The sequence below is a fragment of the Liolophura sinensis genome, chromosome 13 (genome assembly GCF_032854445.1).
Source record: "Liolophura sinensis isolate JHLJ2023 chromosome 13, CUHK_Ljap_v2, whole genome shotgun sequence".
NCBI classification, from domain to species: domain Eukaryota; kingdom Metazoa; phylum Mollusca; class Polyplacophora; order Chitonida; family Chitonidae; genus Liolophura; species Liolophura sinensis.
The window spans coordinates 10,862,171-10,879,883 of record NC_088307.1 but is presented as its reverse complement, the minus strand read 5'-3'; the positions used below and the strand labels follow the sequence as shown (position 1 = coordinate 10,879,883).

General features: G+C 38.3%; 1 protein-coding gene and 1 long non-coding RNA gene across 2 annotated transcripts in view; one reads left to right on the top strand and one right to left on the bottom strand.

The window, feature by feature from the left end:
- The window catches only part of LOC135480850 (nuclear receptor subfamily 2 group E member 1-like), a 52,082-nt gene extending 48,885 nt beyond the window's left edge, over window positions 1-3,197 (top strand). The window contains exons 9-13 of the mRNA XM_064760780.1: window positions 919-1,048; window positions 1,346-1,626; window positions 1,975-2,334; window positions 2,543-2,713; window positions 2,956-3,197. Of these exons, the coding sequence (XP_064616850.1) occupies window positions 919-1,048; window positions 1,346-1,626; window positions 1,975-2,334; window positions 2,543-2,713; window positions 2,956-3,197 (1,184 nt within the window). The remainder of the gene's footprint in view (window positions 1-918; window positions 1,049-1,345; window positions 1,627-1,974; window positions 2,335-2,542; window positions 2,714-2,955) is intronic.
- A 4,965-nt stretch (window positions 3,198-8,162) lies between these two features.
- Window positions 8,163-11,787, bottom strand: LOC135480346 (uncharacterized). Its single transcript, XR_010445927.1, has 3 exons — window positions 11,676-11,787; window positions 10,996-11,112; window positions 8,163-10,329 (listed from the first exon to the last, which is right to left on the bottom strand). It is a non-coding gene; the product is annotated as an uncharacterized LOC135480346 (long non-coding RNA).
- Between the last annotated feature and the right edge of the window lie 5,926 nt (window positions 11,788-17,713).

Genomic DNA, 17,713 nt, shown 5'->3' with positions numbered 1-17,713 from the left:
GATATTAGGCCTGGTAAACCAGCACATGTGGCGTTACTTGATTCTTTCTGAATTCCAAATGAGAGGGAAGAGAAATGACGACGATCGATCCAAATCTTGCCACCCCGCTTCTTAGCGAAGTCGAATTATACCTTCGTCTAAACGAGCACAAACAGAGTTTAATAGGCAAAAGGTCTCCCATGTCATAAAGTTACGCCCTCAAACACTAGAATTCATTATCAGCATTGATTTGTCACAATTCGATAGTGTTTTTATTTGAACGTGTCTTGGGTAAAGAAAGCAATCTTTGTCAAATATTCCGGTACCTGGTTTCTGATTTGTCTCAGGTGGGGTCCGCGCTAATGAACTTTCTCAAGCCAAGTCTTTTTAGACAGGTCGCTACTCCAGAAAGCAAAAACTCACCCTTTTAAATAAACGACTTTGCTTTCTTTTCGTCGTCTTTTGCTCGTTTTAAGAATGAACAAATGATTATTGCTTAATGCCACTTTCTAGTTTAAAGTAACTCATTCCTAGTTTTAAAATGTTCCCACCACGATACGGGCTGAAGAATGTTGCGTTACGATACACCCATTCATACATTCATTCTTTCTTTTTGTATTTTCTTCTCCAAAAATAAGAATAATCTCAACATTTAAGTAGTCTTAAATCTCTACAAAAATAATTCAAATGTCTACATCTCCAAACCACGAAACATACACAGCGGTTGCCTAGCTGTCTTTAACTGTTATTTGTTTGGTGGTTTACGCCTTAGTCAAGGGTATTTCATTTTCACTATGGCGGTTCTTTAAAACAAAGAGCTGCGACCTTAGAGGAAGGAGCATGAAAGACATCATCTGCGTGTACATTTTCTTAACAACTGATTGTTTTATTGATGAAAGGCGAAAGTCCCGTAGTTTGATAGTTTCTGTTTCCTTCCAGCCGTTCAGCACGAGCGTGCCCCCAGATGCTACCAGTACAAGCGTGAGAGTCCAGTCAGCCCGATCGAGAACAAGTCACCGCCCTCCATCCCACCCTACCACCCCATCACAGAATTCATAGACAGATCTCGGTAAGCCGGAATTTTCTTTATATATCCCAAGCTTATCAGCATCTTCCTTAAAATGGTAATAATAATGTTAAAAAGATAAAATAAATTTTGACAAGCAGTTTTCTCTTTGAATTTATGGTGGATCTGGTATAATATTTTGTGTTAAACAACAATGAAATAAAAACATAAATAATAAAATAAATCAATAAAAAAAACCATTGTTTTTTTTATTCTTTGGAAACCATAATCAAAAGTCTTTATTTTTATCCTAAATATTTTCATCATTTTCAGTGATTGACGATCTTTTTGATTTTTCAGAATGGAGTTTGGTCAGTTTCCGGTTCATCAGTTTGGTTCACCTGTTGGCATTACCCCGGATTTCGGATTCCATCATGGAGCTCATCTACTCCACCCGATGCCGGTTCACTTGGCCGATCACCGACGGTCTCTCATTCTCCCTCACAGCCCCGAAAACGAGCTCCGTCAGGAGGTGACTACCCGGTCACCGAGAGAGGACCGTAAGGACAAAACTCGATCGCCATCTTCCGACGATGGTGCTCCGTCTCCGAAAAGAGAGCGGCGCGATGACAGCGATAAAGGTGAGCGTCAGTGACATATTTATCATGACATATAACCGATCACAAAATTGCGGACTGTGAATGATGCGTAGTATGCGTTGTATTTATGAATTAGCTGATATTGTTTGCTTTCACGTCCATTTCAGTTTCACAGCTCAAGACAGTTTCTAATTGATATAATTTCAGAAAATGCCTAAAGCTGTGACATATCATCGAAAATTTAGTCCATTTTTAGTCCTTAATCGAGTCTAGATGTAAAATGTTCCAATTTAATTAGAAGTCATTAAGTAGTTCAATGAATAATAAAATAGGACATGTTGACACTACACTGTAGATAAAGATGTTTTCAAGTTTGATTCCTTTCTGCAGACGACTCCCCAAAGCGGCTGGACAATTCCTCTTCGTCATCTGTTGGATCGAACACGCCCGTAACACCCAGGGGTTACGTTGCAAAGCTAATCCCTCCATCCGCTGTCAACATGTCAGCAGCCTTCCACACTCCAGGACAAATCCCCACACCACTTGTCGACCAAAGCGCCTTCGTCAGTGCGGCTGCGGAAGGAATTTACGAAACTGCCGCCAGGCTTTTGTTTATGTCCATTAAATGGGCCCGAAACATTCCTTCATTCCTTCAGCTTCCGTTCAGAGACCAAGCCATTCTGTTAGAGGAGTCTTGGAACGAGTTGTTCATCCTCAGTGCAGCGCAGTGGTCACTGAATTTAGATGCAGGTATGTCGTTTTATTTAAAACATTGTTATAATGGAAAACCTGCTGTAGTCAGTTCGTGCCTAATTACTAGCAACTTTTTTACATCAGACAACATGCCTTTTTAAGCAGATTCATCTACACATCGAAAAAAATTATTAAATGTATAGTAAAATCAGGTAATAACAATTTCTATCAGTTTTGAAACGCTTCTTCCTCTGTGTGTTCACAGCTACTCTTTTAGCAGCCAATGGAATGACTGCAGATGGCCACCACACCGAAAAATCCTCTGTCATTGCTGGACACATCCGGGCTCTTCAAGATGTAATCTCGCGATTCAACGCCCTCCGCGTAGACGCTACAGAATTTGCTTGTTTAAAGGCTTTGGTTCTGTTCAAATCAGGTAATTAGGATTTTGTCATTGGAATATTTAACTTTCTGACGAAGCTATTGGAAAATAATTTAATGTGTAAATACTTACTCAGAACTGGCCTAATAATGTCGTTTTTTTTTGACCATGGAAAAACATCTAGAAAACGCCAAACACAGAATAACAGGGTCTGTGTATGTGATTTTTTCGCTTGTTCCATATTTGCAAAGCAATTTTTCTAAATATAAGTAGCCTATTTTACTTTTATTTTCCAGAAACCCGTGGCCTCCGAGATTCCATGCAAGTCGAATCTCTTCAAGATCAAGCTCAGCTCATGCTCAGTGATTATACGTGCAGCCAAAGCCCGGGTTCGAAACTGCGGTTTGGCAAAATGCTTCTTCTACTTCCGGCTCTGCGTACAATCAGCCCCAGGGCAATTGAGGATTTGTTTTTCCGGCGTACCATCGGGAGCATCCCCATAGAGAGACTATTGTGTGACATGTTCAAATCCAGCTAAATTATTATGTAAAAATAGTTTATATTAAATATATGTGCTAAATTGTTGTTTAATTAGATATATCGATTGTGCGTGTCTACAGCAAATACAACAGGAAAATCTCATATGCTTATTATTACATGAAAGGCCTTTGTCTCATAGTAGGCCTAAGTAATCCTATATACGCAATGAAGTCAATTATTAAGTGCAATGTATTCTGTACCAATATCAATACCTAGTCAACAGGGCTCTCAAAATACTTCTAGTTTTTGACTGAAAAACAGACAAAACAGTAGAGGCACTTGAATAGGTGTCATTTTTTGTTTTCTACGCAAAGCATAGGCTCTTTGTATGTGTTTATATTATATATAAATTGATACGTTGTTTATTTATACACTTTATGTTTGGGTTGACACTCGAACCATGTTCTGAAGCGCCATTTATCTTAAAATCATGGTTTTGTTACACAAAGCGCGAAAGTTGTGAATGAGTGCGTGAAAGGGGGTTTATTGTAAATATTTGTATATACACTTGACAAACATAGGCCAGGTGTTGTGCATATTAGAGTTTGTTTAAAACTGCATTATCATAATATATATAATAATATCACACTGGCTTACCGGAAGTGTAGACTAGAGCATGAGTACAAATAAAGTATGTGAACACGCAAAAGCTCAAACCAACCTATATAGTCTTCTGTACGTTTCTTTGAGTGATGGGGTCGCCGTAGTCAAAGGGGTTAGCATGCCTGCAAGGCGTCTCCCACCAATGCGGTCACTGTGAGTTCAAGTCCAGCTCAGGCTGGCTTCTTTGTTGGCCGTACGTGGGAAGATCTGGAAGCAACGTTCGGATGATCGTGGGTTTTCCCGAAACCGGTTTCCACCCACCATAATGCAGGCCGCGACTGCATCAGAAAAATATTCTTGAGTACGAAATAAAACACCAATGAAATAAATAAATAAATTTAAGTTTAAGTGACAGTAAAGTTAGTGTGTAAATGTGTTGTGAAGTGGATTGTGGCTAATAGATAAGGCTAGTCCTAAACGATGGCGGCCTGAATCACGGTTGAAAGAAACCTGAGTGCTCTGGGTAAACCCCCGACCTTTGGCAAGTTACTGATAAACTTTGCCACATAAGGCTCTTTCATGCACACAACATTGGAAGTGATCATCAACGAGCGTATAAGGCTGTACCAACGACCACACACACAACACGTCGTCGACCGCTTATCCTCACTATGGCCCCACCGGCGGTGGGAGCGAGGAATCTACAAATTCACTGGCCATTGCCGGGATTGAACCCGCTTCACGTGGGCCATACCGATTGAAAAGCAAGCGTCTCAAGACCACGCCTTGCTCCCATCAAGCTTCCTTTGTCTCAGTTGCTGTAGGTCAAACGACTCGTGGGTTTAATGACTCTCGAACACGGGAAGTCAAAGATTCGATGGTTATCTCATGTGTGGACTCTTCATATCAAGTTCGTTTGTTTATTTATTTATTTATTTATTTATTTATTTATTTATTTATTTATTTATTTATTTATTTATTTATCTATTTATTTATTTATTTATTCATTTGCTGGATTGGGCTTTACGCCACGCTCAAGAATATTTCGCCTATGCAACCAAGAGGCAGCCAGCATTACAGCGGTAGGAAGCACACGGACATTCGCAAATTGCTGATAAACCCTCCCACCTACAGCTGGAGAAGAAGCCAGCATGAACTTGCCTTGAACTCAAAACGACCGCATTGACGAGAGTGTACTGGGTCATTGTGCTGTGCTAGCGTGTTCCTACATAATATATGTGCGACGTGGGAGAGTTTCGTCAGCAACTTGCCAAACCTTTATACCTCCCCAGTCCTCTCGTACAAATGTGGCCGTCATCGTACATATCAGTTGTCTTTTGGCATATAAATAAAAAACTTTCTAAACTTACTAAAGTGGGTCGCAAGGTTAAAATTAACACCATGTTTATTTCGTGTAATAATGTTGATTGACAATGCGCTGAACACATATTAGCCAATAACTTTGTATGGCGATTGTGTTAAACCAGTCTGTGTTTACTAAACCCATCCTCTGTTCCAAAGTAATCCCCGATTTCCTTTAGAAAGTTTAAATAAAACCAAAATAGTTGCAGTCGGAAGGACTAAATTACAGCAAGACATTTATGTAAAATAAATGTTGATTGTGCTTGGGATGTACAAGGTACATTTATACAATTCATTTGTAAATATGTGTGCAAAACATATGTACATGCACGTAGAAATCTTTTGTACGCATTTACAAAAGGAGGGTCGTTAGATTTGCGACCATTATAACAGTTGAATTTGTTCCAGGTTTGATATACCCACGGTTTCAATGAAAACTGTATAACTTCTTCCCGCCCCGATAGCACAGTTGGTAGAGCGTCCGCTTCGGGAGCGGTAGACCCAGGGTCAATCCTGGGTCGAGTCACACCTAAGACCTTAAGACAGGAAGCTGTAACTTCTTCGCTTGGCGTTCAGCATGAAGGGGATAGTGAAACCCGTATCAGTATAATGACTCGAGCGGGGCAAGGCTTACTTGCCTTCAGTAAGGCGCCTCAGTGAATCAGCACTTGATAAAAGAGCGGTGGAAATCCGTCCTTTAAAAAGGAAGCATATTACACGCACTCTAAGAATTCCTTTGTCGTCATATGACTGAAAAATTGTTACGTTCGACGTTAAACCGCAAGCACTCACTCACTCAATAACTCCACGCTACAATGATGTGTTGTGTGCCATTTATCGCTGGCTAAGAGACGTTTTGCGATGTCTTGCACAGATTTGCCCAACGTGCAGCCTTTTCTAATGAAATTAGCGGTCCAGGAGATGCGACGTGAACTGCAAGTGAATTATCAAAGAAGTATAATATATATTACAGATTCAAGGTCAGTTCACTGATACGAGATCGGTTTTATTTAGATTTACAGCTAGGAGTGTAACAAATTGTCTTCATTTGGGTTCCTGTGAATTGAAACATGATTATTTCGCAAGCCATTGATTTTGTGATATAGTTTGGTTCAAGTTTAACATTGCCGCTTCTGAGATACATGTAATTATTCATCACATCACAAACAACGTTTTATTTAGCGCTCAGAAACACTATCTCACGTCCGCTCGCCCACATAGGTTCCTTGACACCAGTGTTAACAAAATCTCAAATTTTTGGCAAAAATCGATCAGCACAAATTCAATCGATTATTTGTATTATTTTGGAATAGCTCCAATGATAAACGTTTACAGAATATTAACCACGTTTTTGCACGTGTTATTGCTCAAAATCGATTATAAAGTTCCTAAAATAGATTTTTCCTGGAAAGCAATAATTTGAGAAAGTCTTACTAAATATACACTCCAAAAATGAACCTGTTAAATTTAACAGAAAGTCTGTTATCTGGGTGATACTAGAATGTATTCTGTTATTGCAGCATATTATTCTGTTAAATATAACACACATATTCTATTAGTTCAACATAAAGATTCTGTTAGAATAACAGGATATTATGTTGAATGTAACACAATATTGTGTTATAATAACTGAATATACTCTAGCATCACTCAGACTACTTCCTGTTAACTTTAACAGATCAATTGTTGAGTGTACACAGCATTTGGTTTCCTTAGCGAAGATAGGTGTTTTGTTTTGCCAAATATCTTCGGTAAAGCCTCTTTAACACGCTTGTACACGTGCATATACAGACAAACGTATAAACCTCCATGCTTATTTATTTACATGCACGTTGTAACTTGACTTGATCGACCCATCCTCAAATTATTTCACTTATACGCCAGCGGTCAAATTCGTAGGTGCAAGAAAACCGGACAGAGAACGGAAACATCTACCGCCCTTGGCCAGATGGCGGACAAACCTCCTGACCTAAAGCAGCAGCTTTGTCAGCAGGAGCTGGGATCGATTAAGCAGATATTTTTATATTCTGAAAGCATTTTATATTATTTTGATGTCCCCATGTTTACCAGCGCATCGTTCTTTTGAAGGGATGAGGAATACATGTATAGACAGCATAATAGTCCACAAATCCACAGTACAAAAAAGATCAAGCCATATAAAACTGCGGCAAATTTAAGCATCTTTATTAAGCAAAACTTGAAAAAGACTAATATACAATGGCACAAATGTAAGTTTGGGTCTCGTTACGATTTAATACAACAACGTAGTCGCTGCAAAACCCACGAGTATGAAGAAAATCGGGTTACTGATATGTAAAATAACGGTTTATAATGCCCCATGACAGTCTTTTACAATCTAACCAAATTTGTGACTCATTTCAAAGTATCAAAGTACAGCTATACCGGATATTTTGTGACACAGTTTCAGGCAGAAAATCTGAGAGAGTATGTGGCAAAGCAGATATCAACAGCTTTGGGTACTAAATAAAATCAATCATGTCTTTCAGAAATATAGGTGATAATCATATAGTTCACAGCATATACAATGGAGATGTTTTATCAGTAAGCCTGTCTGGAGATGTATGTAAACGTGCAGAATTTGCATTTCCGAAAAAAGTTCTTGGTGAGGTGACAAAACTTACATGAAGATATTTTGACGTGTGCATAAAAACTACTAGCGCGTTTCCAACAACAAAGGCTGGTAGCATGAAGGCTAAAAAGCGTAGCGTTACAAAAATTAATCTCACGCATGTAAATTGGATATTGCGCATACAGAGATATAAAAAAACACACACACACAAATATATCACTGAGTCATCTTTATACAAAGTCACCGGGTTTTGTATCCAACCATCTCGATAAAAGATACAATTTAGTAATAAATATCCTATATGCAGATTTCCCATCAACTTCAACAACAACGGCATATGACGAAGTGTGTTTATCAGTTGTTTTTCGACGGACGCATAAAACTGAAGTTAATGAAGTGTATACAACACACAAGGAGAAAAGTACAGCCAGAAAATTCTTTTTTTGTACCATCGAGACGCTCAAAAAACAGTGAGATAAAGGAAACGGTGAAAGTTTTCAGGTTAAAAGTAATTTTTATTCATGTATTCTTTTGTTTCCTTTTTCCTAGTATAACAATATTCAAAAGCAAGATCGACGACGAAGTTGTTAAAGTGAATTCATGATCTGCATGGACTGACACGCTAATGTGCCAGAACCAAAACAATTTACAACGTTTGACAAGAAATCTCGCAGAATCACACGTTATTTAGAAGCATTTATACATCAGCAATATCTGTCACACATAGAAAACGTAACATATCAATATTTACAATTCATGATAATAGAAATAAAATACTACATGCTGAGAAAACTAGCACTGTGCGCACAACGCGCATTAACATTGAGTCTCGACTCAAGGGATGTAACTCTCCGAGTAACATGACATAAGTTACAACAGGTCAGATGCTGAAAAAGTCACATTATGAAAACTTCAACGGAACACTTGGAAGTTTTGAACAAAAAATACTTCTGGTAAATAAAAGAAGACCATAAAATAAAAACATGACCGTTTCACAATTTCGAGGCGTGTTGTTTAAGTAAAGCAAAGCAATCATTAATCCACACTTGTGAAAATAGATTAATTGTCTTGGGCGAAAGAAAAAACATGAAGGAAACCGAAGGTATAAAGTGATTAAAAAGTATACTTATACACTTTCAAATATAATTCATTTTAGTATCGGTGAAAACTGTGTAATTTGGTTCTAGTTGATAAAGGACTCCTTAGTCACCACCGTGGCGAGCTTGCCTTAAGCATCCATGCATTAAAGCATGATTTTAACCAAAAATATATTTATATGGGGTTCACTTCGTAAACAAAATTATATTTTACTTCGTAAACTTTAAACTGCAAGATGCTGTACGTAATTCAGCGTAATTGTTGGAATTCCCTACATAAGTGGTAGATCCAATGTGCCAATCAGCAGACTAACAGCCAAAAAGTGTCATGCGTTTGACACCAACATTGGCTACTTTATCATAGGAAACTCATGTTTAGTTAAAATGTCTTAAACTAAATCAGTTTCATTTTTTTAACGAATAGTCCCCAGTCTACCCCTTATATGCTTTTGTGTAAAAATGAACTAAATTGTCACTTGGTCCCTTTGTTTTTATTTACTTATTTATTTCATTTGTGGTTTACGCAGTACTCAAGAATATTTCACTTATACGACAGTTGCCCGCACTATGGTGAGAGGAAACCGGGCATAATCCGGGAAAACCCGCAGGTTGCTGACAGACCTTCTTTTAAATAAAACTTTACGCGTCTCACAGACCCAATGGGAATACTTTCCCACCTGAACTGCTTCGGGTCCAAGCTGTGTACTGTATTGTTCCGCCCTGTCTTTTCAAATGACATTTTGTCGGCAAACTAGTAACGTAAAACAAGAGGTCAAACCGGCTTTAGTCCAGTCGCCATTGCGCGGAAAAAAGTTCTCCCCCTGCAGAACCCCTGAGATTAAGCACTTATAAAACGAGGTCATTTGGGCTCTCCACAAAGATAATGTATACCAACATGTATCACATATAAAGTTCATACTAGAAACATACATGTACTTACAACTCACGCATGTAATCCTGAGATTTAGCACAAAGATAACACAGTTCCCACGAGAAAAAGCTACAAAAACCAGAAGCACTTTTTTGTTTCAAATTATAAAAAAGACGAAAAAAAAAGTTTTTCATCATATAGCACATAACAAAAGATACTCACCACACTTGCATTGCTAAATATTCTAGCAAAACCTGGCACAAAAACCCTTTGATTTCTTCCCTGATAGTTATCTTTTAAATATGCTCCAAATTTTCCCCTTTCATCAGACAACTTTTTAATTCATTTTCAAAACATAGAAAGTGTTGAGCAAACAGTTTGGATAACACGACTTGCATACGGTAACAGCTTGTCAAACACCAACCAGAAACTCTTAGATGAACATGAAATTCACGAGTCTGACCTCGTTTCCGGTCACCCAAATGTCTTTGCCTTTACGATTAGCGTGTTGAGCTGCATTGCGCCAATCGAATCACAGGTACTTAAAAAGTCAGCATTTTGATCAAGTTTCGCTTAATCAATCCCGTCGGTATGTCGTTGTTCGAGCCGACGTCCCTCCCTGTGTCTGAAGTCTGACATGGAATAGCACATTTTCTTTTTGATTTCTCTGTCAATGAAGACACATGAAACTGTCAAAAAATTAAAGACTCAACCTTTTTCTTAAGGGAAGATTTTGTATCCACACATAGGTTCCACTTCATATGGTTCACTGTTATAACATCTGAAACCCTGCAGCACAAGAGACTTTGCCGTCTGGCTATTTTGTTTACTGAAATATTTTATTGCTATCTAACGCGATGATCAAGACTTTTCAATGATGCAATAGAGGTCAGTATTTTACATGTATATGGGTAAAGAAAACCAAATTTGTTACTTCATATCAACATATCACCATCTGTTTTAACCACGCAAGGATTCGCTTTCCTAACGCGAGCGCAATGACACAGGAGCCCTTCACGTATGCAGTCGATGTGAGTTGAAGTCCAGCTCATCCTGGCTTCCTCTCCGGCCGTAAGTGGGAAGTTCTTGTAGCAACCTGCGGATGGTCGTGGGTTTCCTCCGGGCTTCGCCCAGTTTCCTCCAACCATAATGCTGGCCGCCATCGTATAAGTGAAATATTCTTGAGTACCAATCAAAAACACCAATCAAATCAATAAATAAATTCTAACGCGATGCTCACGATTTTTCACTGATACGATGGTGGCTAGTATTAATGGGTGGTGAAAACCCGATTTGTTATTTCAATTCAACACATCAAAATCCTGTTATTTACCGTATGATTAGCTTTTGTGTGGTATAATACAATTTCATCTTCGGTAGTTTCTCGTCCTGGGAAGAATCCCTCTCTCGTGAAGATTATACACAATTACGGCACCAAGAGTTCCAAACGCTGTCAACAAAACCAAAAAAAAAAAACAAAGTTACTTCAAAAGATCGACTTTTCCTGGATATTTTCTTTATCAATTTTCATTTATTTATTTACTTATTTGGTGGTTATTTAAGGCAGAAATAAAGCATATTTCTTTTAGACGACGGTGGTAAGCTTTACATACGGATGTTAGAAACCGGAATGGAAATCACCACTCTTCATCATTAACCTGAAACATACCCTGACTTAAAGCCGCAGCCAAGCCTGCCAGAACTGGATTCGACCCCACAACCTCATATTCGTCAAACGACGATTGCTGTAGCACGAAGAGCGCTTAGGCCGTATAAGACAGGAATATCTCTTTTATGATGGTTTTCAAGAAACATAAATTGAAACTGCTATTTTACGAGAAATCAAACACATGGTTTTCTCACTGGACATTTGCCTGCAAAGATATTCACCATATATGTACAATGCATCGTCATTATCTATCCTTGCCAAGAATTACACCGTCCTTTGAAGTTTCATTTTGTCAAGGTAACACTATTAAACAAAAAAAACAAAAAAAAAAACTTTGAACTTACCTACTGGGAGAAAAAGCACATTTTGTGAAAGCCTTGCTAAAATCCGACACTTGGTCTGGACTGCGCCGCCTAGCGCCAAACCTGTAAATACACACATATTATTTTCCTGCGTGATTTTCGTTTAGTGCAGTACTCGAAATTTAAGCAGAAAGAGATCTCACAGAAAATCAGCGCCAAGCAACACACGAAAAAATCCCCCATTAAACTGCGATGTCAAAATTTCGGGTGAAATCTCTATAGCCTCGGAATTACAGGACTTCGGGACTGATTTATAGAAAAATATTAATTGATCACTTGGATTTTAACACCGATTTTACTCTGATTTAGGATAAATTACGAGGATGTCCATACTTTCAGACCGCCCCAAATTACACATCACCGTGAAAGACACAAAGACGAAGACAACTGGCATTTGTGATAATTGTGCCACAACTGAGCTTAGTTTAACCTTCAACCGGCGTGAGCTTATTTGACCTTCAAGCCGCGTGAGCTCAGTTGACATTCAAGCCGCGTACCTATTAGGCAACTTAAGACTAAAGGCGAATAAACAAAAAAACAAAAAAACAAAATCCAAACCCAGAACTGGAAAGAACCCACATTGTGATTGGCACATTGATATGCAATAAAGAATTAACCATTGCGCTTCTTAGGACAAAATGGTTTAATTGCAGCTGTATCAGAATGTTTCATTTAAGTCTTAATTCAAACAAATGTGGGCCCAATTCTTCGGGTCAGTACTAAAGTACACGGAGAGGCGTTTAGAGACAGGACCTTTAATTTGAGATTTCCTGCAGTCCCCAAAGCAGTAGATTTAGCTGTAAACCGGAAGTACAAAAACAGCCTCTCTCTAGAAACTGAAGTCAAATGATAAACCTATGTGCCCGCATATCTCCTATGTATAATTAAAGAGTCTAGTTTCTGGGCTTTTACATGATGTGATTAGAGTTTGTATCCAAACTGATGTAATCGTTATGTGTCATATTCTATGTCTAATTATGCACCATCAAATGCTCTTTCAATAGGGGTGTTTCGAGTTCGAACTCTTTGGTTGCTAAAGGTAAAAACAGTCCTCCTGAATAGTGTGAATTGTGAAAAATGCTAAGTAATCTTTGTTGACAATAAATTACTGATAACCTGTCTCACCATGTTCCCGACGCGCACATCATACCTCTTTTCTGTAGGAATTTTGAATGTTTACAAACATCTAGTTCCTCAGTTTCCTCCATCGATCGTCTAGTCTAAATGACTTTTTGGTGAAACTTCTTTCAGACGCCTATGTTATAGTAAATGTGGTCAAAAATAGTTGCTTAACATTAGTGAAAGGTCACTTGATATGGCATAACGTTTTTTATTATTATTATTATTATTTTACCTTTAGACACAAAAGAGTTTGAACTCAAAACTAAGCTATTAAAATCGTCGACTGGTTTATGTGTTACGCTTACTTGGCACTGCGGTTTTAACACACGACATTGTATCAAATTAATAGATGCCCTGTGATTATATCATTTTATACTCTATACCACAGGCCTTTTTTCCCCCATCAAAGACATATTTCGGCCTGACATAGGTATTAGTTAGCAGATCTCTTGCAAATCGCAGTGATTACTATTCCATATCATGCTACAACAATCTGACGATGGTAACCTGTGGAAAAAAGGGTCGGATTCCATATATGGCGTTTCGTGACCTACTGGCCCCACTGGTGTTGAACGGAGGCCATGTATACAGCTGTTAATCACGGTGAATACTAGCCAAGGATCTCGGCCGGCGTTTCAGTACATACAAGACCGAGGTCTCGGGCTAGGTGTATGCTGGGATAGTAATTGTTGAGTTGATACAATACAATTTAGGCCTAATACTTGAGTTAGGCCTAAATACCTCTTTTAAGGGAAAAATAAGCGTTGGCTGGACACATAAATGGCAGAACGGGTTTGACAGCATCAGTAGATGAGATGTGTGCCACAACTGGCGGCAGACTTCTTAATTTCGTGTCCTTTCAGCGCACATGATGTGGGATTATACCCAGCGTTTCTAATCTTAACTTTTTATAGCGCTGAGGGTGTAAGAAATAGCATAGTACAAGCACGGGCGATCTACTAATTTCATCAAAGGGTCTGGCTAGGTCTCGAATGTATATGGAGAGAGACAGGCATTTGCTTTGTACGAGACAAGAAATTCACTGTACATCATCCAAAGGATAAATAATGTATGCTCAACGAAATATAGGCTAAACGCACGACGCAAATTCATGTTGTTTTCTCTCAGTATTAAACAACGTGTTAAGTCAACAATTAGTGTAAGTATTCATTCACAATTTTGGCTTCAAATTTCACCAGATTTTAAGGGTAATACTATTCCAGAAGGTATGACAGAGTGGTGGTTAGAAAGCACAGTTCACGCATTTCGTGATGCTAACGGTGGACACACTCGGTAATGAGTACTGTGAACTGTGATTACCCACAGTTCTGTTTTCACACTGTCATAGTTACTGGATTATTGCCCTCAAATATGTAAATCTGGTGGAAATTGAAGCCACAATTAATAACGAATACTTACCCTAATTGTTGACTTAACATTGTATTTAATACCGAGAGAAAAAAATATAAAATTGCTTCGTGCGTTTATATTTTTGTTGAGTATAGATTAAAGTGTTAGCAAATGTCCACTTACCCACAGGGAAAGCTCCTACTGAAGATAGAGCAGTTTTCTCAGATTGCTGTAATACAACAAATGTTAAATACATTATAACGATAACAAAATATTTTTTGGATACTTTACTGGCAATTTGGATACATAAATTCAAAGAACAATTACATGGCAGAGATTTAAATATTTGTCGTTTTAACACAAAAAAAATTAGCAGGAGTACTCTATCCAATTTATTCCAGTTAAACGCCGATGCTTTGATGTTCGTATATGACTATATTTAGATATGTCAATCAGTTTATCATACATATATACAACATATATTTGGGAAAAGGCCTATTATCTATTTATCTGATTGCTGTTACTCCTTACTAAAGAATATTTCACCGGTACGGCGGTGGCAAAGCATTACTATGGGAGGAAACCGAGTAAGCCCGCGGGGAACACACGACCATCCGCGGGTTACGCCTGAACAACTGTAGAGGTCTACTTATAGAGTGTATGTAAAATAAGGATAATAGCCTTCGGCATTTGGGTCGGGCAGAACAAATAAGCATGCAAGTGTCACCTTCCATTAATCCTAAAGCTTTCGTGTAAATTTTGAGATCTTGAAAGTGAAAAATGTGACCGTATTTTCAGGTGTCCATGACTGGCAAGGTCAATGTCTTTTACTGGCACAAATATGGCATAGACCAATCCTATTTTTATTTCCGCATGTCTGGTCTTCGTTATTCAGTCCCAAAACAGTGTCATTTATTTATGCCACAGAGCCTACATGCAGTGCATATGAGCTACATATGACAGGGTATAAAACATTTATTTTTTAGACAGATTTTTCCCTGAAACATTTAGTCATTTGATTGTTGCTTACCACCGTACTCAACGCTTTTAGGTTTAATAGAGAAGAATACTGACAAGTCGTGAGAATACTGACAAGAGAATACTGGCAAGTCGTTAAGGGCACAGGTAAAGCCTTTAATCGATGTTGCAATCATTATTAACAACCTAATTAAATTATCAACAACCTGTAAACTATAGCATGGTACACGATTTTGATACTGGTTTGATTAATTCGCCTAAAACATCCCTTGAGAGTCTTTTCAGCATCGATGCTCCGGATATTGTTGGCTGCTTCTCTTTGCATGAACCCGTCTTAACAGTGTACTTTATATATTTTTTACTTCTTTTGGTGGTTTTTGTTAAACGTTGTTTTGCAGACCTAAACGTTCATTTTAGTTGACGGCTGGCATATGGATGTCTATTTTTACGCCCAGGTTTATGCCATGGGCACAAATAAACAAAACACTATAAGCCGAGGTTAATTTAGTTTTGCCTTAAAATTTATGGATAATATGACTCCCAGATTGGTTGATAGGGAAGAAATTTTTGCAGAAACCTTTAATCACTACATCTAAGGCCTATAACAAGTGCTTCATTTCCAGCTGTTTAAAAGGCACTATAGGCCCCTATGTAGGCCTACACGAATGAAAGACAAATTTAGTCCTAATACTTAGCGAGTACATATGCCTATATCCATATCACTCGAACAACGTACTAAATAGCCTAAATCAATTTATTTATCAGTGCAGTTATCGATACGCACGTCGCATAGTGAATTCAGAATGACATGCAGTACGTGTACAATGATCTGGTACATTTCCAGTCAGCAGTACTTATACATTACACTGCACAGATTGAATAAATAGAACAAGGTACGAGTCTGCATGCGTGATCACGCACCGGCAGCGTGATCAGCTGTATAGTAAACACGTCAATAAGGCATCGGGCAGATGAATAAAGACAACTTACTGTGACTCTGTTCCCTGTGAATTCTTCACTAATGTGAGCCAGTGTCCATGGTGCCATTGACTGAGATTTTGTAGTTTTTATATCGCAGAGCGAACGCTGTAGTCGGTTTAATTGCGTTGTACAGGCCGCTGTAGTTACACTGCCACACACTGACGATGCCGGGGTCGCGAGTGAGTATAGTGAACACGATGGCCCTAGATCCGACACACTGACCTAAATAGCTCGTGCTCGTCCAGTTTCCGTACGCATACGGAATAAGCCGATGACTATGCGAGGGTCAAGAAGGGGTGACTGTATGGGTCAGCAGGGTGAAAACTGCTATGAAAAATGGTCACTGTTTCCATTTGCCGTTATGCAGATGGCACTACGACCTATAACTGATCTAGATCTATGTCATTGTAATGACCGACTGAACCTTTTGCCAGACCATTCACTGTCTATCACCAAATAATTGTGACCCACTTTGGACATTCAAACGACACGGCAAATGTAAATAAACACGGCGAAATGTAGACTCATGACAAATCCTGGGTGGCAATACAAAACAAGCGTTGTCAGGAGTCAGCCTACAACCTGTAGCGGGTGTTCCATGTATCGGCCACGTGCAAACGTGGGCCTATACTAACACAAAAAAATAATAAGAAGAAAAAAAATAAATTGCCTAGATAAACATATGTACATATTTAATGTACGATCTGTCAAAGGCAGCACATAATCAATTTCAAGTTATCCTTAGTGTGACCTTCTTTTTTCAATTAGATACAATTTTTATTTCGGATTTCCAACCCTGCAAAATAATTGCAACCCGCTACGAAACTAAATTTAGCCCGCCACATAATTAATTTCAAACGGTCACCAACATAATTTTAACAAGCCCCCGAAAATAACTTCAATTGAGGCAAAAGCGACTGAATTTTCACACGCAGATTTTTTTTTTTTAATCACAGATGTCCTTAAAGAGCATCGAACATTTAATATACGTGTAACTAAATCTGTGCCGTATAATGTCTCATTTGATTTCAAGTATCTTCACACTGTACTTAAAATGTTAAAATGCCTTGGCTGAAATAATTCAATTTAAAGTTAACTTTTACTTTTTTTTTTTCAAAGTGAAACATATATAGTATGCCAAATATTTCACGGATATGGAACTGCTAATTTTCATCTATTTAGGGCTCTGTGTAATTTTAATTTTGAATATTGTATCTTGTTGTTATTTTTATCTCTGTAATCACGCATATACACATGAATCAGACTGAATACTTCGTTTTTTATGATAAAATGATTATAAAGGGCTTTTATTTTTGGTATAACTCTTAAAAAAGAGAACAAACACCAATGTGTTTTCACAACTCGCATGCATATGTGTCTGTATTGAAGATGATTCAGTGTCAGACTCCAAATCGCTGGTTCCAACCCACTAGGAGTGTACAGTTATATGTATGCTATGGACTTACGTTGTACAATTTTTCGGTCACAAAACGAAAAGGAGCCATTATAGGTATATGCGTACATATACTGTGTCTTCTTATGCAGGACGAGTCCATGCCATCAAAATGCTGCCTCGAGCAAATATGACA